At 48.2% G+C, this 24,545-nt stretch overlaps 1 protein-coding gene across 1 annotated transcript in view; it reads right to left on the reverse strand.

Moving 5' to 3' along the window:
- Positions 1-24,545, reverse strand: part of Wwc2 (WW and C2 domain containing 2) — a 166,319-nt gene that overhangs the window by 32,534 nt on the left and 109,240 nt on the right. Inside the window, 9 exon segments of the mRNA XM_051169994.1 lie at positions 213-299; positions 387-467; positions 956-1,085; positions 4,708-5,327; positions 6,484-6,573; positions 11,771-12,013; positions 15,777-15,850; positions 17,268-17,414; positions 20,680-20,809. Coding sequence (XP_051025951.1) covers positions 213-299; positions 387-467; positions 956-1,085; positions 4,708-5,327; positions 6,484-6,573; positions 11,771-12,013; positions 15,777-15,850; positions 17,268-17,414; positions 20,680-20,809 — 1,602 coding nt within the window.

The following is a 24,545-nucleotide window of genomic DNA, read 5'->3' on the forward strand; positions in this document are numbered from 1 at the left end:
TGCAGGTGGTTATGGGGTGCTGTCCAATGTAGGTGCTAGAGAAACAAATTTGGATCCCCTGGAAGAGCAGCCCGAACTCTCACCCACTGACCGGTCTCTTCACTTGCCTGCCCCGGTCCCCATGTCTTCTTTTAGCTGTTGGGTCACGTGCAGAATTACTGTATGCAGGAAATCTTAAGCTCCTACTCGTCTTCTTTACTGTCTTTACTTACACTTTTGAAGAATGAGGTATCAAGAAGGCATGAAGATTTCGGAGTTGTGCTACAATCACCATGAAACTTGAACTTTTTGTATCGTATCTGCCAAGAGAGAAGATGAGTCAAACAGGGAGATCACAGCCACTGGCCAGGCAGCTCCACGGCCCACCACCACCTACAATGCTTTACCTGAGTCCGATCTGCACCTGGGCAGTCTCCACAATGGTAGCATCCTCTTCACCATAGGGACCATCCTCGATTTCACCAGGCCTAGGGACCAGGCATGGGTGGACAGTCGGTTAACAGGGGTATTGCTTATGGCTACTCTTTGCCTTTCACTCCTGTGGAACTGAACCCTCTGGAAGCTTCTTCAGCCCCACTAGAGTCTGACTCCGAGGGTAGGGAACAAAGTTCCTGTGTCTGGCTCTCCTGAGCCCTGTGAGGCTGTCCCATTACCTGGGTGGCTGGGGGGTGTTCAGACACCCAAACAAGGTACTTCATGTGCCCAAACAAGCATTGGCTAATCCCCAAACTCCCAGAAAAACCAGTGTCTAAAATCTCAGGTCAACTGCCTCTGAGTATGCCAGTCTGCTTGCCATTTCCACAGCTGGCAGGATGCTCTGGCAGGGGACCGCATCACCTTACAGTGTGCACGAGCCTGGCTGACAGGCACGCAGGGGACCGCATCACCTTACAGTGTGCACGAGCCTGGCTGACAGGCACGCAGGGGACTGACTTCGCCCCTGCAGGCTACTTACTGTTTCATGGAGGCTTCATAGACCCCACTGTCTCCAGCCACGGATTCATCAGAGGCAGCCGCTGACACACAAGCAGTTTTGTCTCCTCGCAGATGGATTCCTCTTCTTTTGGGTAACGACTTTTCCACATCTAGGGTAGAGAAAGTTATAACATCATTAGTTTCTTAGTGGGAAAAGGTGTAAAATGCTCACGCCACAGAAGCTCAAGGTACAATTTCTTTCTTAAAGTCAAGAACGTTACTTCCTATATTAACAGGCGGGGTGAGAGAAATGCTGGAATTCATAGGGTCTAGGATTTGGTGACTTGGAAAACACTGTGTTTTGCTTCTGTCTGAAGGGTTTCTTAAACATTTATTTTACGTGTATTGAGTGTTTTGCTTGCATTTATAGAAACACACCATGTGCGTGAGGTGTCCATGGAGGCCGAAAGTGGGGAGTGACTCCCCAGGTCTGGAGTAACAAGCAGTTGTGAGCCACCATTTGGGTCCTGGGAACTGAACCCCAGTTCTCTGTTAGAGCACCAAGTGCTTTTAAACACTGAGCCAGCTCTCAAGGCCACCAAAATTAAAAACGGAAACCACCACCCCCAAAAAAAACCCAAAACCCAAAACCAAGCTTATCTATTTAAGCAAGTGCTTGCATGTGTACATGTGTGTACGTGTGTGTGTACATGCGTGTGCATGTGATGGACATGTGGAGGCCAGAGGTCAACCTGTAGGAGACGGCATATGAGTCCTGGGGATGGAATTCAGTCCTGGATGCAAGGACCTTCATCCCCTGACCCATCTCACTGGCTCTAAAATATTTTAAGGCAAGGGACACAGTCTCCCATTACCTCCAGCCTCTGTGCTCCAAGCTCTTATGAAGCACTACAAAGCTGGCCAGGCAACCATGCCCCATCAAACACCGCCACTGCTCCTCCTTGACAAACTACCCCTAGCGACTCCCTGGAGAAGTCTGTTCTCCTCCTCTCTCAACATGTCCCTTTCTCCTCCTCCTGGGCTACTCTTCTACAGACATTAAAGAGAAAACATCTTTGACTAGTATGAATTCTCATCAGCTACTACTAGAAACAAAGCAAAACAACAACAACAACAACAAAACAGTGACAACAACAGAAAAACCAAAACTTTTTGTGTGCTGAGTTTTTAGCAGCAGCTACCACTTAGCGCTTTTATCTCTAACCCATATTTCATATGCCAGCACCCTGCAGGGAGCGAGGTGCATTCATTTAAAGCTGTGCTCTGTACTGTAATAAGCCGAATGCCCCCCGGAGTTTCTTTCATCCTCCAGTGAGTGAGCCAGAGGAGCCATGTTGGCATGCATCCGGCCCCCTCTGAGTCGTGACTTTACATCCTGTTAAGATGTTTAAGTTTTAAGGCTTCAGATTACAGGATTGATTGCTGCACTCTCTCTTTTATTTTTGGCAGTGAGAATGCTTTCTCCTTGACGATGATGTGCCTTCTCTTTGCCCACCCCCACCCCCCACTTTGTCAGGGGTGAAGGTGATGACATGATTTATTGATTACCCTCAGGAATAACCACAGCAGTCTGAAAACTGACTTTGACAATGACGGAGGCCGGCTGTGGGAAGACTTAGTAGTCATTCCACCTCGGCGGCTGTCATCCAGTGGGGATTGGTGCGGAGGAGCAAACTGGCCATAAAATGGAGTTGGCTTCACCTGTATAAGGCCCCGGATGTCAAGACAGGAACAGTGTCCTTCCACGCGGCCCCTCCCTTTACGAGATTATTAGATATCCCTTGGATAGCATTGGCACCGTGGTGGTTGAAATGCATGCCCCCTGCTGCTTTAAGACAGGAAACTGAAAGCTCACTGCAAACAAAGCCCTTGTGCACATTTTTTCAAGTGACAGTCCCTGAGGTAGCAGAGATGGAACCTGGGTCTTCAGATGGTGCAGTAGCGCCACTGAGCAGCTGTGCCTAGGGTGCCTTTGTGCTGTGTAACATTTAAAAGTAAAAACAAAAACAACAAAAAAACCAAAACATTGTGGGAACTTTTTCCTCAGGCACCTGTCTCCAGCCACAACCAAGTCATCATCAGAGCTGGTAGCAAGCTCAAGTGTTAGGAACTTGGCAGCAGTTGAGCCATCATGCCTGTGTCACTGGCTCAGGGGCCTCCATATTGGCAGATGATGGCCCTTGGGCTAGCGTTTTTTGGGACTCTTCCCCCTTTCAAGCAGCTCCCGTCATGTCCTGGGCTCACCATGCTGATGGGATATTGAGACGTGCGGACTATAGAGAACATCCCCAATAAATAAAGGGCAAAATCAGTTGTCAATGCTCAAGGAGTGTCACGCTGTGAAGTGGGTAGCTGCGTGGCATGGCCTGTAATGTTGGCACCTCTCTGAAGAGGGCGACAAGGCACAGGAAGGTCTCATGCACTGGCCCATATAGCACTTCAGCGTTCCGTATTGGAAACCCCCAAAGCCAGCTGTATTCATCTTTAGAGCTTTCAACCGGCCAATCAATTACTACTGAGAATTCCAACACCTGTGCATACAAAAGCAAACAAATAATGCTTCTAAAACTGCAAGGACAGGGTCCTACAAAGGCTGTTCCTCTCTCCATGGTGGGACAAGCTGACACATGCTGACTGAACAGGACTTCCTGCCAGGGGCAGGAACGTTCGTGTGCTTCAAGCTATAGAATGGGCCATCCTTAGAACGCAGGGCAGCGCTGGAAAACAAGGGTGCCATCTGCTCTGTACACCGGAACGCTTCCACAACGCAGAGGAAAGCGACGTTAAAAGACCAAAGCTCGCTCCTTCCTGAGACCTCAGCTTGCCGTCGGCAAAGCTGCAGCTGGGAGAGTGGCCAGCAGATGGCAGAGCAATGCCGGACACGGGGCTGCAGCCGCCGGAGTAACTGGGGCAAGAAGGGGAATCCGCCATCCACCGTTTATATAGAACTCCCCAAGCAAGCTAAACACGAAACCTCCGTGCTAGCCAGCCAATATGCTAATTGACTTTGTTTTCATCTGTGTCAGGTCAGTTTTAATGAGAAAGTCCTCATCTCTTTGCTATTTCTGAACCAGAATCCAGGTGGAAGAGTGGGCTACTCACAAAAATACCTCCTAGGCATCTACCTCCCGCCGAGGACCCCTGGACTACAGATCAGCACCGAGGGTCGAGTCTGCTAAGTAGGGAGGCAGTATGTTCTGAGTATGTGCTGGGCATGTCTGTGTGCACGGGTGCTTGTAAACACGTAAGCTTGTGTGTCTAGGTTGACGGCCGACACTAGGTGTCTTCTTCAGTTCACTCTCAACCTTAACTTTGGGGACAGTCACTCACTGACCGTGTGGTGCCAGGAAGTCCTGGTGTTTCTCCCACCTTGGCCTCCCTATCTGGGCATACAGGTGTGAGTTGCCATGGCGACTGGTGATGGAGCTCGGAAGTCAGATCTTCAGACTTGCCTGCCAAGCACTTCATAGACTGGCATTGCCTCCTCAGTCCCTGTGTTTATTTTGTGGCACTGGGGTACTGAACCCAGAGCCTTGCACACGCTAGGCAAGCTATCACTGAGCTATACATATAGGCCCCTGTCTGGGATGGCAACTTTCATTTGACAGAGAAGAAAGTCTAGGTATGGGATAAATACTCCTTAAATGAATACCCCGGAGAAGGAAGAAGGGAACCATACACTTTTTTTATATGAAAAAAAAAAAAAAAAAAAGCCAGGGAATGCTTCCTAACATGGCTCAGGGGCACACGGGAAAGCACAGCCTCCCTTACCTGGTGTTCCTCCACACAGCAGGTCCCCAGTGCACTCGTCAAGGTCTTTATCCTCGAGGAGAGACTGGGATGCTCCTCCCGGGTCTGAATCCGGCAGGATCTGGTTTTCACCGAGGCCGAGGTCAGCAAAGTGGCCGCTCAGTTCACAGTCCTCAAAGTCAGCAGTGAACTGGTGCAGAGGGGTGTCGTGAGAAGACCCCGGGAACGTGCTCTCCAAGACCAGAGGAGAGCCGGGAGGGGACAAGGAGGAGAGGGAGGACCTGGAGGAGAGGGATGTCACAGACTTGGAGGCCTCCGTCAGCGGGGGAGTGTGGCTGGTCGCTGCGGCTGCCACCCCACAGAGTCCGCTCTGGCCAGGCTGGCTGGGGGTCTTGACCACCTCGTTTTCGTGGATGGTGGTGATGGGTCCGGAAGGAATGTAGCCGCCCTTCTCTTGAAGAAGGAAGTCCAGTTTATACTGATAATCTGGGTCCATCTGGTCTCCCTGGCTGCTATAATAGAGTTCACTGGAACTGAGGGAGTTGAGAGACCCTCTGCTGGAGGTGTTCAGAGAGCCCCGACTGGAGGCCAGCGAGCCCAGACTGCTCCCGGATGACATGGACAGTGTGCTGGAGGAGAGGCTGGGAGGAGAAAAGCACACAGTAAACCCTGCACACCACAGGGAGCACAGCCACAGTCCCTGCTGGCTCCTTCAGACTCACTGGGGAAGGGAAGGGAACTGGTGAGGCCTGGGCAGGGGAACTCACTGCTGGGTCAAGGATGTCCCTGTGCACTCTCTACCATTACCAACCTTGCTCTCCACACACACACTTTAGCAATTCTGATCTTGTAAAATGATACATGTTATACCGCTGACGGTGGCGGGGGGGGTGTGTTGGGGGTGGTGGTGGTGAATGCCTTCAATCCCAGAACTTTAGAGGCAGAGGCAAAAGGATCTCTGTGAGTTCGAGGCCAGCCTCATCCAGATAGCCAGCTCTAGGATGGCCAGGATTACACAGAGAGATGCTGTCTCCAAAACAAATGCATAAATGAGTTAACCATTAATTTTTTTAATGATACAGGCGGGTAAAGCGGTGCAGCCCTTTAATCTCAGCACCTAGGATGCAGAAACAGGGGGATCTCTGTGAGTGCAGGTCTAGTCTGGTCTACATAGTGTGTTCCAGGCCAAGCCAGGGCTATGTAGGAAGATTACTGCCCCCAGCCCCAATAACATGCCTTTTGCAAAAGTTTAAATAAAAAACCAAGCCAAAAGCCCGTTTGCATGTCAACGTGCAGAACCATTCACAGCACTGGATACTTTAAAAAGACTGAAATGGACAGACAGGAAATGTCAGTGTAGCTACTGTGGCTAGGAGGAAAAGGCTACTTACAAAGACTTCAGGTGACAGACCCCTGGGCTCACTCCTGGGTATGGGCGTGGATATGCTAATAAGCATGGGCGTGGGTATGCTAATCAGTGTGAGAAAGTCCCAGGCAGCTATCTCACAGAGGGCCTCCTCCATTCCCCTAGGTAAGAGGATAATGGCGGCAGCAATATGGTTTTCTCTCAAGTTTTCGTGACAGACACAGCAACCCTCTTTCTGTAGGATATTTCAAAATGCATTCCAAACTTGAAGTAGGGAGTTATAGGGAAAATGGCATTTCTAAAATTGGAAACTCAAGCATCAATTGTACGGGCATGACTTGTTTACCTTTAAGCAGCTAAAAACCAAGAGGAACCAGGACAGGCCACGGTGGTGGGGAGGCCATTTCCCGTCAAGGAGCCAACAAGCTTACCTTTTAAGTTGTGAATACAAGTAAGTAGTTAGTTTAGTCGTTTCTTCAAGTTTCTGTAGCAGCTCTTTTCTTTTCTCTTCCAATTTCAATCTGGGAGAAAAAAAAAATTAACTTTCAAATGATATGTAGAAACCCAAACTAAACAACAGAAAAGCTCAATATCCCAGAACCATGTGAAAGGGGGGCGGGGGCGTGTCTGGATGAACTCAAAACAACAGACAGGAAGAGAATGGGCAAAGCTTTACAGCCGCGGTCAATGAGGCTGGAGGGTTAGGTCCGGTCCCGAAGCTAGGGAAACCTTACAGTGCTGACAGCATAAACTTTCCTCAAGTCAGTAAATGATCTGGCCCAAGTCACAGAAAAGTACTGAGATAGCGACCACAGCAAAAGCCTCAGCCAAGGCGGGGGAATCTTAGGAGACAGCCCGCTGGCTTCTGGTTTGCAGAACAGCAGCAGGTAACAATGACAAGGAGTGTGACAGGCCACCTTAGAACTGAATTTAGCAAGCGTGGCTGTAAAATAGCGCTTATTGATGAAAACTCCAGGGCCAACTTCCTGGGAGGTTTGGCAGTTGAGAGAGACCGGACCATAGTGCTGCTGTGGGCTGAGCTGGCCATTAGTCTCAGCAAGAAGTCCAAGTGCTTTGCCTTCTGAGCTCTATCCTGTCCCATCACCCGGAGCAGATTATCATACAGGTAGAGAGCACTGTAGAATTTTATCTTGAAACAAACTGTTTCAAAACAGGTCAGGCATCCAAGGAAAAGCCTAGGGCTGCATTGGCTGGGCCTTGAGACGTCATCCAAGGAGGCCAGTGCCCTGGTGCCTCTTCTGGGATTTGTAGCTTGTGAGGCCCCTCTGTGCACCCCCCCCCCATGCCCTCTGGCAAGCGACTCACTTTCTCCTCTGTGAATGGTGATTGTGATCCTCCTGTGCCTACCTGATAAGGCAGTTAAAGGGATCTAACAGAGTAAGGTCACAGAGCCATGGCACTTGTGCACAGCCCTGCAAGGTGGTGGGTGGTGTGCACAATGGGCCACACTGGTTTGGAGAAAAATAAAATCTCCCTGATTTCCAACCTCTTTGAACTTTTCTGCATGTCTTGGGTCATAAGGAGATGTACTTGTTTATTTATAGGTACCTATACCTTTGATGGCTCTACAACAGAGTTCCCATTAGATATTACAATTAAAAAGTAATTCTTGCCATTTTTCTACAATACTGGCACGATCAATTCTTTTAGTATTTCTGCAAGTGCATTTTTAAGAAGAGCAGTCTGTGTTTTGAAATCTCTCAAACAAACCAATTCCATCAGAAAGAAAATTTGCCATAGAGATGAACTGTATTGGAAGGCGCAAAGGTCTGGAAAAAGCCCCAAACGCTGCTAAAACACACAGTCAGTATCATGTTTATTAATACACAGCGTTTCCTCACGTTCTCAGGGCCTTCTGATGCTCAGGAGCTGCTGTGTCAGATCCTGCAGGCTGCCTCTCAACTTTCAATGCTTGACATGTGTGTATGTATGTGTGTGTGTGTGTGTGTGTGTGTGTGTGTGTGTGTGTGTGTGTGTGTGTAGTCTTTGGAGATACATTTTTACTTTTTATGTTTATATGCATGGGTGCCTTGCCTGCATATATTGCCTGCAGAGGGCAGAAGAGCATGTCAGATCTCTCTGGTCTGGAGTCACAGGCAGATGTGAGCCACCATGTAGGCACTAGGAACTGTAAAGAGGAATAGGCCCTCTGTAAGAAAAGCGAGTGCTCTGAACCACTGAGCCATCTCTCCAGCCCCTACCTTACCTTTGAGACACTGACGTCACTGAACCTGATGCTTATGGATTGCCTAGACTGGCTGCCTAGGTCAAGTCCTCATGCGCACAGAGCACACAGTTCACAGTCTACAGCATCCCCGAGGCCCCCGCTTCTGTGGGCTTGCTTCCCCCAAATGAGGCTGAGATCTCGGAAGGCAGGCACTGGCTCTTCCTCGCTCCTCTACACAAACTTCTTGCTGGCGTCACCAGAAAAGCGGTAAAGGAACTGTGGACAACCACAGGGACCCTGTGCTGGGGCAGCATTTTGTGCCTTTAGTGTAATCATCAAGCCTTGCTGGTTGAGGGTAGCTGGGCTGGAAGTGTTCCTCAGACATTAAGTGTCCGTCCTAGGTGATGGGGTCTCCACGCCTAGGGGATTATGAACATAGTCCTCTTTCTAAGCCTGGCTCTCCCAGCTCCTCGCCAGCCCTGCCCTTCTAGTCACCTCAGCAAGAAAGGGCCTTTTCACCCTGGCCCCTGAAAGAGCCTCCCATACCTGTTTCTCTTAATTACCCTTCAGGCTGCCCTTAGCAACATATCAGACCATCATCTTTGTGTCTCTACCTCAGCACTGGAGAGAGAGAGAAGAGCACTGTGTCTGAGCTCACAACTCTGCACCTGGGAAAGCATTCACACAGGAAAGAAGCCTCTTTTACATTAAAATAAAATAAAACAAATGGCACTCACACCCTGCCCACTTGTTTTAAATAATCTTCGGATGCTTTAGCAAAACCACTTATGTAATCCAGGCACACGGGCGCTTTCTAGGCGATCCACTGGGAGTTTTAGGAAGCAGCAAAGATCTGTGAGCTACAGGAAACCACAGCTTAAGGAGTGCCAGCGCTGTGAGTGAGAGTATGAAAGGGCACGGGCAGGGAGAGCAGTGTCTCCTTCGGCCTGATGATCTCCCACAATGAACATCTCTGGTTTATGCAGATATGCTTTATTACCACTAGGGGGCGATCTCAGTCACTGCTATGGGCTCACTGCTGGTGTTACACAGTGGCAGCAGAAACAGGGATCCCGAGGATACACAGGATGGTTGGTTGGGGATTCATGTGCATTTAGTGTCCTGAGAGCACAGTTTGAGTCACTCCACTCCTGAAATAATGAGGAACCCACAAAAGGAAGGGAGACAGGGAATCTTAAAGCAAAGCAACAAGGCGCTTTCTTTGGTGATGGTGTCAACACCAGGAACAAAGTGAGGGTCTGGTGCTGACTATGTGCTTGATGATGAGACTGCGAATTCTCCTTCCTTGGGTGTTTCTAGCCACCACCTACCTGCTCTACCACTGAGGAGATGTGGCTTGGAGAAGAAGGCTCTTGCTTACCAAGGTTCGAGGACAGCTGGATGGAAGCAACGTGCAAAAATAAATATATATAGTAGGAAGCAAGGATGAGGGATACAGAATAGGAAGAGATGACGGAGTGCGATGGGGCGGAGGACAGAGGCATTTCCGAGGAGAGCCGGGCCTGCTGTGCTGCATCTGCTTGTGGCGCGAGGACCTGGTCTAGGGCTTGCTGCCGCACAAGGCTCTTTAGGAAAGGTGAAAAGGACCCGTGAGCAAAAACAGTGGAGCTAAGTTGGTCAAACAGGAACATCTGAGTTCCTTCCCTCCCCGGCCTGCACTGCAGCATAACGATGAGGATTTGCCCTTGACCACAGAGACTAAGAGGAAATTTGTATGCACTTACTTGGCATGCCAAGTGGCTTTCCTTCCGAAGGACGCAGAAAGTCAGCATACTGCACAGGCACATCCCTTCCTGTCACTGTCTAGTCTATGGCAGACAGGCTGTGCAGGCGAGGAAAGCTACACACACACCCCATGGCTGCCTCTCACTAAATATTAGCACTATTTATGCAAGGACTCTGGAGCGTCTGCTCAGCCCCAACCTGCCGCTAGAAATGTGACAGTCACTACGTGTCTGCAAGCAAAAGCAAGCCATTCCCGATAAAAACGACAAGCAGGGTGCCATGCCTGTAAATGCTGATAGCGGGAACAAGCCCCCCCTCTCCCAGTACAAAGCTAAGGAGAACGACAAGGCCTTTCCAGGTTGGATGAGTGTGAACACCGGGGAGTCTCCACACCCCTGCTTCTATAAGCAAGGATTCAGCCAAGCACAGATCAAAGTGCTCAGGGAAAATGCTGAGTATGCACTGACCACATCTGGACCTTTACCGTGCCTCTGTTTTTCCCTAAGCTATCCACAGCATTTCCAAAGCATTTACATTGTATTAGGAATTCTAAGTAAGCTAGAAGGTGTTCAAAGCCTATGAGAGGACATGTGAGGTTTCTGTTAACACTGCACAATTTGTACAGGGGAATTATGGCGTGGGTGTCAGGAGGGGTCCTGGAACCAACTTCCTGGGACAAGGGGACAAGGCTTGGTATTTAGTAAGTGCTGTTTCACACAGCAAGCCCATGGAGGCCACCTGCTTCATGACATGCCCTGGTGAGTGTATCTGCTTCTGTGCCTGTTGGTGCTGATTTTCCTGGGTCCCTCCTCACACCTTAAGCTAACTCCTATCAGCACGAGACAGAGACAACAGAGGAAAGGAGGACAGGAAGTGGGCATGAGGCCACGGTCTGCAGATTGGGGTACGTGTGCATGGTGTCTGCATCAAATGGCTCCCCCAAATGGCTAAACTCAAATCATGCACATGAGAAGGCCTAATGAGGAGCAGCATTTTCCTCTCCATCCCATTGTCCCCACACTTTCAAATGCTTTGTTGTTTAAAAATCTAGACACTCACTGAGAAACGGGGATTAGAAGGCAAGAGGCCAAGAATTTAAAAAGAAAAGGAGCTAGGTTCCGGAGGGGTGTTTAAATTTATTTCCAGGTCACGTGGATTCACTCTGGGCCAGACACTGCTCCGCTAGAGCTGGTCTTTGTCAGGCACGGGATCTGAAGGGCCACGGCGGCCAGCAGTGTCTTGGCACTGGGCTCTGTTTCAGGTATGCTGGCATGCAAGGGGTACGCGTGTTATCTGATGAACATTCCGGCCCGTCTGTTTGTGGCACTGGATAATTTGGAATAACAACTCACACCTTCCCACAGAAAAGTCAAACAATTGCTCAGAATGGTCGACAAGCCACATGCAGGGGACATTTCGTGACTGATAAGGCAAGCCAGCTGCAATAAACATATGACTTCTTGTCAGTACAGAAAACAAGAGCAGGCAGGCTCGCTGTCCGCTACGGAGCCGCTCAGTGATGTACCGCAGTCCTGACTCTATGTCAGCATCCCTTAGTTATTCAGCATCTGCCCCGAGCACGCTCACATTCCCAACAGACACAGAAGAACTGATACTCGGGGCACAGGAGCGCATACTTTATTGCTCTGCAAAAAGAAAATTCTCGTGCGCTGTTTCTGAGTTCTCTAACGACAGACACTAGTGCGTTTTCCAAACCCGGGGACGTGTCACCAGTAAGACACAACCACAAGCTCAAGTCACCCTGTCCCCAGGAGAAAACAAACCTCTCGGTCAGGGCCCTGCTCGGCACGCCCCGCGCAGACATCAGCTCCTCCTCCAGGCGCTGGCGCTCTGCTTCCAGGCGCTGCAGCTCGTCCTGCGTGCGTCTCTGTGGGGTGATGAACTGCAGCTCTTTCAAAAGCTCTTCTTTCTCATGTAGCAGCGTCAGCTTCTCCTTCTCCACATCCAGGGCCCCAGGCCAGGCCTCGCTGTCCAGCTTTGACAGCTCGACTTTCAAGTTAGCCATGCTAAAAGACAGAGGACACAAACATTCACGACTCCCAGGAAAGGAGAATACAAGGCCAGGTGCTTGGCTGCAAATGCAATCTATGTCTTCCCAGAGATGAGCAACAGTGCACTCCAGGTCAGGGGACAGAAGCATGTAAGGCAGAGAGCCACAGGCAGGTATCCCTGGTGTGTGTGTGTGTGTGTGTGTGTGTCTGTGTGTGTGTGTCTGTGTGTGTGTGTCTGTGTGTGTCTGTGTGTGACATGGGAGGGTTACCTAGAAGCTTCCATTAAGAAACAAACTGAGGGGTGGTGGTGGCACTCGCCTTTAATCTCAGCACTCGGGAGGTTAGAAGCAGACGGCTCTCTGTGAGTTCGAGGCCAGCCTGGTCTACAAAGCGAGTCCAGGACAGTCAGGACTACAAGAGAAACTCTGTCTCGAAAAACAAAACAAAAGAAAACAAAACAAAGAAGCCAGTGTTGTAGATTAGAGTTTTCTGGGTAAAGCTTCTATGGCCCACATAAATGGCACTTCCCAGAGCTGGGTAGAAATTGAGGTATTAACAGGTCATAGAAAGAAGAAATGAGAAAGGATCAGAGCCTTGGTCAATTCATATTAAAGCCAAATCAATTCATTAAGGTTTCACATCACCGAGGATAACGGCAGCCACTTTCCTCAAGCTTCACCCTGGGAAATCTCCCTCCACTGGGGCCTCTTCATGGTAAGTAAGCTCTAGCTATGGAGCAGTCCTGTACTACCTCAGTGTTCTGGCTTCTGACCCACATCCGGGAGCATCTGGTTATTTGGCTGCACAGGAGCAGGCACGGTGGACCTTAACCAGCAAAGGAGCAGCAGCTGGTGTGGCAACCACGATGTGAAGGAGGGACGCATGGAGGGAGAAGAGAGGAAGGAGCACAGGAGAGCCTCTAGTGCCACAGGCTTGCCTGGCTGAGGGCTTCCTTATGTCCAGAGTCCAGTCACAGATGACCCTGTCTACAGAACTCCCCACACAGCAGTCTCTGGAATGAATGGGTTGTCCGGCTGCACTGTGCAGGTCACCTGGATGACCACAGGATGACACAGACGGCTCCATGGCCATGAGGTGCAAGATGCAGATAAACTATGGACGTAAGTGGCACCAACGCAAGAGAGCCATGTCCCTGCATAGACCGAGGGATGGTTGCTTTGGCTACTGGGCAGCCCATATGAAAAACAGAAAAGGGGACCCCACCCCTATTTTGAAGGAAGAAACTATTACGAAAAAACAACTCAAAACAAAGATGCAAAGTAGGTCTGCGCCCGTGGTGCCTTAGACAAAAAAAAAGAAAGAAAGAAAGCTAAACTGGGTGCAGTGGCACACACCTTTAATCCCAGCACTCAGGGAGGCAGAGGCAGGTGGATCACTGTGAATTTGAGGCCAGTCTGATCTACAAAGTGAATCCAGGAAAACCAGGAATACAAACAGAGAAACCCTGTCTTGAAAAAACAAAGAAGCAAGCCACCTTATATAGGAGTTGTGCCGTGTGCGCGTCTCTTCCCACCTCCTGTCTGCACTTACAACAGATGAGGCATTGGCTGCTCTTCAGCTTTCACCACAAATCCATAAACAACCACCTCAATGCAGTGGAAAGGTAATCACCAAATTGCTAAACAAGCACGATATTATTAGCTTCATTGAGCATATAAAACAAAAGCTGGAGGAAGTGTAACTCACCTTTGCCTTTGCTAAGAATCGAGGAGGAAAACTTACTATTTTTTTTTTTTTCTTCTGTTTTTTGAGACAGAGTTTCTCAGTGTAGCCTGGAACTTACAGGGATCTGCCTGCTTCTGCCTCCCAAGTGCTGGGATTAAAGATGTGTGCCACCACGCCTGGCAGAAAATGCATTTTCAAGACAGGCAAAGATCCCTCGAGGGTCACCAGCAACCCTAAAATCAATTCCAAATAACACCGGTGCAGCCAAATGGCCAAGAAGCAATGGCCTAAGTTTTGATGTGGTCAAGGCAGCCAGCAGCTGGGAGCAACAGCACAGTGCAGGCAGGAAAGGTGTCAGCTTAGTGCTTGAGGGCACGGGATTAGGTAGATGCCGGGTTTTACTTTGGAAAGGGGGCACAGATCTGACAGGGACACTGTGGATGGACTTCCAGGAAGTGGCAAGGGAAGTATCCCGTGAGCTCTGGAGGAAATCAACGGTTACAGTCAGTCCCCATAGAGGGAAAGCTCCAGGTGACCCACAGGCAGCAAGGTCAAGTCCACAAGAAGCCATGGTTCAAGGTTGGGTCCTCTTTAGTGCTGAGTCCTGGCCGTTAGCCTTCAGAAAACCAGACGTAAGTCTTGGGCTTTGTCCATGGCAGAGCCAAGGAGCTCTGACTGTTAAAGGGTTGGACTGCTCACAGCAAGAGAACCCCTGAACTTGTCACCCAGCAGCGGCTGGCATGTCACCAGGCTTCCACAGAAGACCAACCCTCAAAACCTACCGAAGGCAGGGCCCCAGTTCTGCTCCCGGAAAAAAGAGAACACAAAATAAAAACTTTTCCTACCCTCAAGACATTTAAAGTCTATCAGGGCAAGTTTAAAGACATTAAAATGAGCCGAGTTAAACGCGGCTTGGAATGACCAAGGGGGCCGTACAAGGTCATTTGGCTAATCATTTGTGGACTAAAGCTTGGGTTTCTGTTCAGCAAACTAAAGAGCCAAGCACTACTGGAACCCTGGCAAACGCAGAGGCAAACAGTGTAGTGATGTTCACTCCACTCTAAGACCTACAGTCAACTGCATGGCCCCCAGGAATGATGGACACATCCGAATGGCCGAAGGCCCTCCACGTGGTAGGAGGCCCAGCACACTGGGAGGGTCCCACGGTCAGAGCAGGAGGAACAAGATGAAGTCCTTGGTCTTCTGTGTGGCAACAGTGCAGTTGCTCCTAATGTCTCCTAAATGATGACTCAGTGGCATTTGTAAACTCTTAAAAGAGAAATGATGAAATCAGTGGTATCGGAATGCAGCAAGTAGGGTGCGCTGTAGCATGGACCTGCTGTGTCAGGACCATGTGGGCTCTTGCACCGTATCCCAGCAGTCACAGATTTAAAAGCACAAGACCATGAGGGTTAGTAAGAGCTTATGAGGTAAAGGAGAGATTCCCAGCCTCCTTCCCTGGCCTGTAGTGGGAACAGAAGCAGCATCTTCCAGGAAACAGTCGGAGGCCTCCGGGACAAAGCTGATCAGAGGTACCTCCTGGCAGAGGTGCAGCCCAGGCCACTGCGAAGGGTTTTGGTCTGAGAAATCAACCATCTCACTCTCCATTATAAGTATTATACAAGCTCAATACCTTTTTCCCAGAAGGGAGGTGAAACCTTTACACACACACACACACACACACACACACACACACACACACACACACACACACACACACACACCTCATTAAATTCCCCTTTCAAGTCAGGCATGGTGGCACACGCCTTTGATCCCAGCACTTGGGAGGCGGAGGCAGTCAGATCTTTGACTTCATGGCCAGCCTGCTCTACAGAACGCGTTCCAGGATAGCCAGGGCTACACAGGAGAAACCCTGTCTTGACATGAATAAAAATTTAAAAATAAAATAAAATTCTCCCTATTCTTCAGCTTTGCAGGGAGAGATCTGGAAGCAACCTTTGCAGGTTAAAGCACCAACGGTGGCTTGGTGAGACTGGGAGGGGAGTGGCCACATGTCACGTGCCACCACAGCAGCCAAGGTTCACCCTGGAAAGGAGACTAGCCTCCTAGCCGGAACCCTGCTGGTCCTTACCTTCTTTTAGCTCCTTCATACTGGAGACTGAGCCTGACCTTTTCAGCTAGATTTGATCTGCCTCGCACCCCAACCTAGTCAAAACAGAAGGAAAAAGTCAATGAGCTCTGCTGATGAGTGAGGTACACTGCTTTTGTTTCTAGGAAGCTGGAGTCATTGAAAAGCTGGCGAAAATGGCTGTGACACCAGGACGGGGACGGGGACGCACCAGCTGAGAGGCACTCACTCTGTAGGGGAAAGGTTCCCTCAAGTCAGGCTCATCTGCTTGGAAAGACTTTAGCACCACTCTCCCAGCAGCTTTGATTCCAGACAAAAATCTCAGGTAAATGTGTGCGGTATCTGAGAGTTTATGAAGGGAGCACAGGTCAACAGAACTGGTGGAGTGGAGCTCGTTTCTTAGGCAACATTTGGACCATTTAACTCATATCTACACAAAATGTAAACTAAATAACCCCAGGAATTGATTTTCAAATGGGTAAGGCCTACTGCCAGCATCCACCTACTTCATTTTCCACAGCCCACGCGTTTACGAGATACAAATATACCCGGGAACCTAACAAAAAGTAAATATTTGGGAATGGGTTTTCATGAAGGAGAAGGGAAAATAATGATATCCGGATCATAGTAAATATTTTCAAACGTCAGCTATAACTCACAGTACTTAATCAGCTTCAAATTTATAAAAACAATTTCTTCAAAAATAACAACAAAACCAAACCATGCCTAGCGATGTGTGGCCTGTATAAGTCTATGCCCCGTGTGCGGGGTGTCTGTGGAGGCCAGATCAGGGTGTCAGAGCCCCTGGAGTTGGAGTCATCATATGTGGTTGCGAGCTGCCTGCCTGGGGTGCTGGGGGCCCGACAGAGCGAGATCCACTCTTAAAGGCTGAACCATCCTCCAGCCCCTTTGTCAGCATTAAGAAGGACCTTTTCTGTTTCTCACCCCCCTCACTGTTCATGTGAAGTGACTCCGATTCACAGGACTCTGAACTGAGTTGGGGAGAAGTTAAACTTGGAGGCCTTTCTAGCTTCTCAGTAGCATCTGTAAAGATGTGCAGCCAGAGAAAGTACTGTGCACTTTGCACTTGGACAGAAAAGATGAGGTGGCTTTTTTTTTTTTTTTTGAGACAGGGTTTCTCTGTGTGGCCTTGGCTGTCCTGGACTCACTTTGTAGACCAGGCTGGCCTCGAACTCACAGCGATCCACCTGCCTCTGCCTCTCAAGTGCTGAGGGAGGTGACTTTTAAAATGAATCTGGAGGATGAAATACTGAATGCACACTCTAGCTCCTGTTCTGGTCCTCTGTACCCCCATCCCGTCACCACCAACCCCATCCCCCACCCCATCCTTTGTCACTACCAACCCCATCCCCCACCCCATCCCCTGTCACCATCAAGCCCATTCCTCCCCCGCCACCCCTCCTCCCCGCCCCCTACCCATCCTCAGGGCACGGAAGACAGCACTGGGGTGGCTGATGCCCTCTGGCCACTTACGTCTCCAGAAATGCTCGTCTGTGACCCAGCATCAAGGGTCTGTCTGGACAGAGAGAGATGCGAGCTCACAGGACTCGATCTTAGATCTGGCTCGGAACTGCCCATGTTCTGATCCAAATGAAAGCGCTCCTGCAGCTTGGCAAGACTCTGTCAAGAAGCACAGAATCTCCTGAGTCTGAAGTGCAGGAGTGCAGCCTTTCTCCAGCGTCACTAAACGGAAAGAACTTTCTCCGTACATTTTGGACAAGGACGGGATTCTGGAAATACGTGAGAGATGTTGAGCAGACAGCCCACTTCTCCTGCAGACACCAGAATCCATCTTTGTACTTATTTACTGTACGTGTACTGTGTGTGAGAGCCACATGTGTGCAGGGGCCCGTGGAGGTGAGGAGGGTGTCTGGTCTGGAACTGGAGTTACAGGCAGTTTGTGAACCACCTGATACAGTGTTGGAATTGGAGGGACTCGGGTCCTCTGCAAGAGTAGCGAGCACTCAACCACCGAGCCATCTCTCTAGTCTTGTTCTCAAATATGCTATCGTGTGTGCAATTCTTATTTTTAAACACTTTCTTAAGTCAATAGGGATCTACTATAGTTTGAATATGGTCTGTATGCCACCCCTGGGAAGTCCCTATAGAAGGTTCTCAATGTAATGATGCTTAGATGTGACAGAGCCTGTAAGAGGAGGTGTCAGTACAATATTCACATAGTTCTGAGATGACCCTGTTCATTCCCAAGAGAGCACATTGTTATAAAAAGTGCAGGCTTGGTCTCTGAACTGCTCTGGCTCCCTGTCTTACCAGCAATCTCTTTAAGGTGCAGACCTGTCGTTGTGATACCAGCCACATGAGGACTTTACAAAATTCTGGGGGAAAAAAATGAGACCATACAATCTTGGGCTTTCAGCCTCTGACACTATAAGCTTAAAAAGCCTCTTTTCTTTATAAAGTAGCTATAGCTACACAGAACAGACTAATACAGAACTACTCACTTAACATAACAGGAATTATGGAACCATGCAATATTTATAGTGCGACCTCTCATTTTAGATATATAGTAAGGCATCTTCTTATTTGAAAAGAGCTACAACTATACTATTTTACATCTAGGCAAATCCCAAGAGGTGATTACACTGATAGTACAGATTAGGAAACAGCCCCAGAAGCTGTTAGGGAGTGGCCTGGCCTCAGTCATGGCCATCTACATGCCAACAGCACAGCACTGCCTATGGCAGTGACAGCTCATAGTAAAGTGAGAATCCAAAGTAAACGTGTCTTTCATGGCCGCGGAGGCTGAGCACACTAGGTTAATTCTGGAGGGAGGGTATATACAAACAGGGCACTAAAAGAAAATCTCAGCCAATCGGCTGTTTAAGAAGCCCTAAAGTAGCACTAAGTAAAGAACAAACAAACAACAACAACAACCTATTGCTGTTAACCTAAGGACCATATTTAACCCGATGTTTAGAATTTCCATGCTAAGATAACAGATGTAAACCTGACGTGCACACATGTTGTCTCAGCCCTGGCAAGGAGGATTAGGAGGTTCTAGCTCAGTTTGGGCTATGGTTGGACATCTTGTTGCAGGGACGGACAAATGGAGAGAAGGAGGGAGGGAGAGAGGGAGAGAGGGAGGGAGGGAGAGAGGGAGGGAGGGAGGGAGGGAGGGAGGAGGGAAATACCAGAGAACCAGTATTTAATTCTCACAGTTCACAAGGACAGACATATTATATACATGTATGTGTGCACATGATAAAGCACACGCAGACACAGCAAGTTGCATATATGGAAAAGAACCAAGAAACATTTGGTGACATGATAAAGTCTTTTCTGTTTCTCTTGAAATGGAAAAGACCAATACTTTTTTTCTTCCCTCTGATGATGACATAGTTAATCACTTTGGTGGCTTGTGATTAATATGTTTCAAAGAAATGAGATATTGGAAACTAAACTTGGAACACAGTGGCAGTATGACGAGAAAGAATATTACTGTGGAATTGGTTTTGCGTGGCTGCGTGCTTATTTTTAGGTGTACATAATTGATTTACGGGATTTTTTTTTTTTGGTTTTTCCGAGACAGGGTTTCTCTGTGTAGCCTTGGCCATCCTGGACTCACTTTGCAGACCAGGCTGGCCTCGAACTCACAGTGATCCGCCTGCCTCTGCCTCCCGAGTGCTGGGATTAAAGGCGTGCGCCACCACGTCCGGCTGAGTTACGGGATTTTTATGTAAAATATTTGCTACTATGCACAAATGGGTTTGAAATCAATCAGCCAATGCCTGATTTCCTGTCTAGTTCTATTGTTGACCTCAGTAACTACAAATTAATTCTTCTAAGTACTTTAATAGCTAAAAAGAATTCAACCCGATCTGTAGAAGAGACCAAAGTTTACAGAAGAAGCAAAGGTGATTCCAGTAGGACCAGCTACAGGCTCCAGTGCAAATGTGCTCTAGGTTCCAATGACGACACTACTGTGTGCACTTCAGAAATGACCAGTTTAGTCAACAGAACATTTGTAGAGCAAGAATGACATGTTCAGTGATGTTTTTCATGTGCTATATATGTGTTTAAGGTGGTTATATGTGTGTTTTAAAGATAACACATACCAACACTAGCAGACCTTGCCCCTCGATCTTACTACTTACCGGCTCTGTGCTCTTGAGTAACTTATTGGATTGCCTATGCTATAGTTCATGCACTATAAAAAGAGGCCCACACGACCTCAGCTCAGGAAGGATAAGGGAAGCACACACGAGTGAGGCACTCAGGAGAGGACCTGGCACCAAGCCACACTTCACGTCCTTATCATTATTGGCTTTTCCATCAGATCCCTTCTTGCAAGTGATTTTGAAATTCCAAAAAATTAAAAAGTCACATGGATATAAGGATATTTATCTTTTTCAGCTAGCATTTGGGAAGCAACATGCAGAAGCTGAACATCACGTGTAAGTGATGTTAAAAACACAAGCATTATCGCTGGCTCTGACACTAGTCAAAGATGCAGGCTAGTGCCCGACTAGATGATGCTGAACTCTTTATGTTTTCGTAATTATGAGGAAGAGGGGAAGGGAGAGAAGAGAGAAGCCCTTAAGCTGGGGCCATGCTCTGACAGGTGCAGAGCCTGTACCACTGCCTACTGATGATGGTGACCCACTCCCGTGTACCCAGTGTGTTTAGGGGTGAGCCCAGATGCCAAGCTCTTTGGATAGGCTCCAGGCTCTACCGCCTCCATTCAACTCAATCTGAAAGGACACCTGACTGAGGCCAGCCTTCACAAAGGACACGGGAAGGTGGGAAGCAACTCATTCTCCACACGTCTCTCTCAGAGCCTGTACCAGTCCTGGGTGGGCACGGTCAGCAGGAGTGGAATGCTTCACGGGCCCCAGGAGACAGACGCAGCTGTCCCACCACATACCTGCATCAGATCTTGCTTTTCTTTTTCTCCTGAGCTGATGGCTTTTCTGATAGATTTCAGTTCCGTGAGGATGGCCTTGGCTTCACTAAGTTCATACCCGCTCTGGCCGCCAGACATCTTTTCATCAATTCTATTAAGAAAGGAGGAGGTGAGGGAAAAGAAATTAATAAAAAAGGTGAATGCAGGGGAGCCGCAGGGGTCTTTCCTCAGCAGCTGACTGTGCAGAATCGCCCTCACACAGCACTACATAGACTGAGTGCTTCTCCTTAGCCCCGGGGTTGACTTCTCCATCATCTACGTCATAGCTTGTCTCTTTCCAGCCATTTTTTCTTTCTTTCTTTTGGGGGGGGGGAATTTGAGACAGGGTCTCTCTGTGTAGCCTTGGCTGTCCTGGACTCACTTTGTAAACCAGGCTGGCCTCGAACTCACAGTGATCTGCCTGCCTCTGCCTCCCAAGTGCTGGGCTTAAAGGCGTGCGCCACCACGTCCGGCATTTCTAGCCACTTTCAAGCACAAACACATTTTGGGGTGCTCCTGATGCTGACCGAACCCAGTCTTTACCACATTCAGTCTTATCTGGGAGTCAAGAAAGAATGGCGGCAGGGACAACATTGTAGGAGCAGAAGTACCACAGCTGTTGTCCGAGCAACAGCAGGCAGGGGCAGGGCGCTGACAGCACGGCGAGGCTTCAGGGAGTGCTTGAGAAATGCCTATTTGTGCTGGTGAACCTCTTACATATTTGGATTCTGCAGTTTCTTATTTCTGTCAAATACATACAAAGTATCTATTAAAGCCACGGAGTGAGATGAAATATCTCGCCTTGCTGAATGGGCTCCGACTTAGGAACAAGGCAGATGGGCAGATGTGCTCATTTGCCGCTGCGTACTGAAAAAAGAGCTCTCAGTGAATTAATCTGTCCCTGTCCCCACAGACGTCCTTATTTTACATCGTTATTACTGCAGGCTGGAGGATTTGGAGATTGTCCCTTTTGAAAGGCTCGACCACATTTCCTACTTCTTTTTAAGAAATTGTTGGGTTTCTATTCATGATCAACGTCCTATTCTCTCCGGTTCTGGCCCTGTCCAGGGTTCTCTATGGCTAAGCCTCTGGCCCACCAGCCTTAGTGCTACACAGCTTCTCAGACCTGCTTTAGGACTTATCAACAGGCCCCACCCCCAGAGAAAGGGCAGGCACTAAATCAGAAGTGGCCTGACTCCAAGCCCATCTGGTTTAAGCCACTTAATAATTAATATGCACTCTCAATGTGAAAGGTGCAATCTGAATAAAGCACAGTGCCATCTTAATCACTTTGCCAAACAAAGTTAACTCAAGCAAGTACAGTCTGCAGATAGTGCAGTTCCCCAAGCACTCTTTTAGTAAATATTTTATGCTACTGAACAAGCAATTAAGCTTTAAAAGCCTAGCAAAATAAACTTGATTATAAGGTCATTTGATAATGAAGTACAGCCAACAAAGTCACAGAATTAGACACACACACACACACACACACACACACACACACGTGTGTGTATGTGTGTAAGGTAGGAAGGTGGAGCTTGGAAATCCCATTGTCACTTTTTCCAAATGAAAAACTATGAGGCCAGAAAGCTTATGCAAATTTAACTCTTAAGCCACACAGAAGAGGTAATAGGGTGACAATTCCACACCCTGACTGAGGAACCTTATAAACACTAATCTAGAATCTTTCATCCAGACAACACTGTGACTGTTGCTCAGTTCCACTTATTTGGAAATGGAATTATCAAAGTATTCGTTGGCTCCTTAAAGGATTATGTCCATCAACTTGATACACGTGAAGGCTCACTAACTAAGAGAAATGCTGTTTTGGCATTTTTAAGCAACACACTTTATGTTAAAAGCAAGCAAACAGGAACTGGAGACAAAGTAGGATTGCATGAAAAAGGTAACAAAGCCAGAGCAACCTCTTCCTGCTTGTGAAAACCCTCAGGATGTGATGGTAAAACATACCTTTAATTCAGAAGTGCACTACCCCGTTTATAGATAAAAAGCGGAGTTAGGCCAGACTGCCTGCTAGTTTAAATTAAATGAGAGTTTCACATTTTGATGGCAATTCCTTGGCTATCTTCCTCCAGATGGAGCCCTCCCTCAAACTGCCCTCATCTTTTTTACCTCATTTTTCATCTCCATTTTTAATTTCACGTTTTTACCTTCTACTCTTTACTCCCCACTTTCTTCTCTCTTTTGACTTGACTACAAAAATATGAACATAGTTTGAAGGCTTATTAATTTTGGGGTGGCTCTAGTTATACAGCCATAGGCTTACCACCTTCTGCTTTTAGAATGAAGTATCATGCTTTTATTTTTCTATGTTTGAGTGAAAAGAAGCTTTATTTTCCCCTAATTTTCTTTTTTTATAGTTTAAAATGTTTACTCTATTATCTGAAAGAGATTTTTCACTTGCATGCTTTCTTGGGAAAATGTGCCTTGGAGCCAAATTTTCATGGGGACCACATGTGCCTTTGATTTGATAAGTGTTGCTATCATTTCCCAGTTGGGGAGGTAGCATGGGTGTTCCTGGTATCCATCTAAACGCAAGCCACACTCCTGTTTAGGCCACAGTCAAATTTGAGGTTCAGGCATAAGCCAAGTAACACAGACAGAAAGATATTTGTTCAACCCAGCATAAAATTGTTGTACCAAATTAAATGAAGCCTCAAGGGGAAAAAATAACATTATAATTCAAGAGTCAACAAAAATATCCCATTCTGTGGTGAAGGGAATGGTAGATGAGAAACCTGCAATGGGATTCTACTTAATTTTTCCCTGTCATAGCGATAGATAGATAGATAGATAGATAGATAGATAGAGATAGAATTAGTGGTGAGGTTTTTTATGTCTGGTCTGTGGTCCCACCAGCTATGGGTCAGCATTTTAGCGAATGGTGGTAACAGCGAAGGAAGAGCTTTGCCTTGTCCATCCCTGAGAGCAACATGGAGAAGTCTCTGTCCTTAGACACTGTATCCTTCTGTTCTTGGATCCTTCCAAGAGAAGCCTGGACTTCTACACAAATGTCTATTGTTTTCTCATGGCATGTTACTGACAGAGTCTTAAAGATGCCTGAGATTCCTGTGAGCAGTGTTTGCAAGTCGACTGCTTTGAAACACTAGCGTATTGTCAGACCAGCACAACAAAACAGCAGGTTTGGCTAACCTTTAGCCCTGGGTGGTGACATGACTTATAATTTCACGTGCCTTAAAATGTCTAACGTGTGGCTAAGTACTTTGAGGCACTCTTTAAGTCTGTTTAATCTCCTCCTGTCCGCAACAGTCCTGCTTTTATGTTGTGGCACAAGTACTAAACAACACATCTAGAACATTCTAGCCTGCAAGCGGCTCAAGCTGCTACACGTCTGAACTGGAGACGTACTTGGCCCATCAGATTCACCTGGCGTAGAGACCTGTACAGGGCTCTCTTGGGCTTCCTTACTCTAATAGTCAGGGTTGAGGAGCACCAGGCTGGACCTACCTGAAGAGTGCCAGTGCCCTGATGCTACGATGCAAGGAGGCTGAACCACAGCAGGTGTCTGACCGCTGGTCAGGAGTAGTGGGTGAGCACCACTGGCTACAAGGCACCACTCAGCATGCAGAATGCTCAGCTCATGGTAGGCCCGTGAGACTCACGAGCCGTAACGGGCATAGTGCCTTGGACGGCACTGGATTCCCTAAGAGCAGAAGGCAGACTGGGATTCCCTAGGCAAAGGAACGGAGCTCGGTACTTGCAGATAGGTGGCTCCTGTGTTAGCCTGGCAGTGCTCACACGCTGCGGAGGACACTGCCGACAAGAATACGGAACCTATCGGAACAGGAAACTGATGGCGCCCAATT

Source organism: Acomys russatus, chromosome 27 (genome assembly GCF_903995435.1).
Source record: "Acomys russatus chromosome 27, mAcoRus1.1, whole genome shotgun sequence".
Classification (NCBI taxonomy): Eukaryota; Metazoa; Chordata; class Mammalia; order Rodentia; family Muridae; genus Acomys; species Acomys russatus.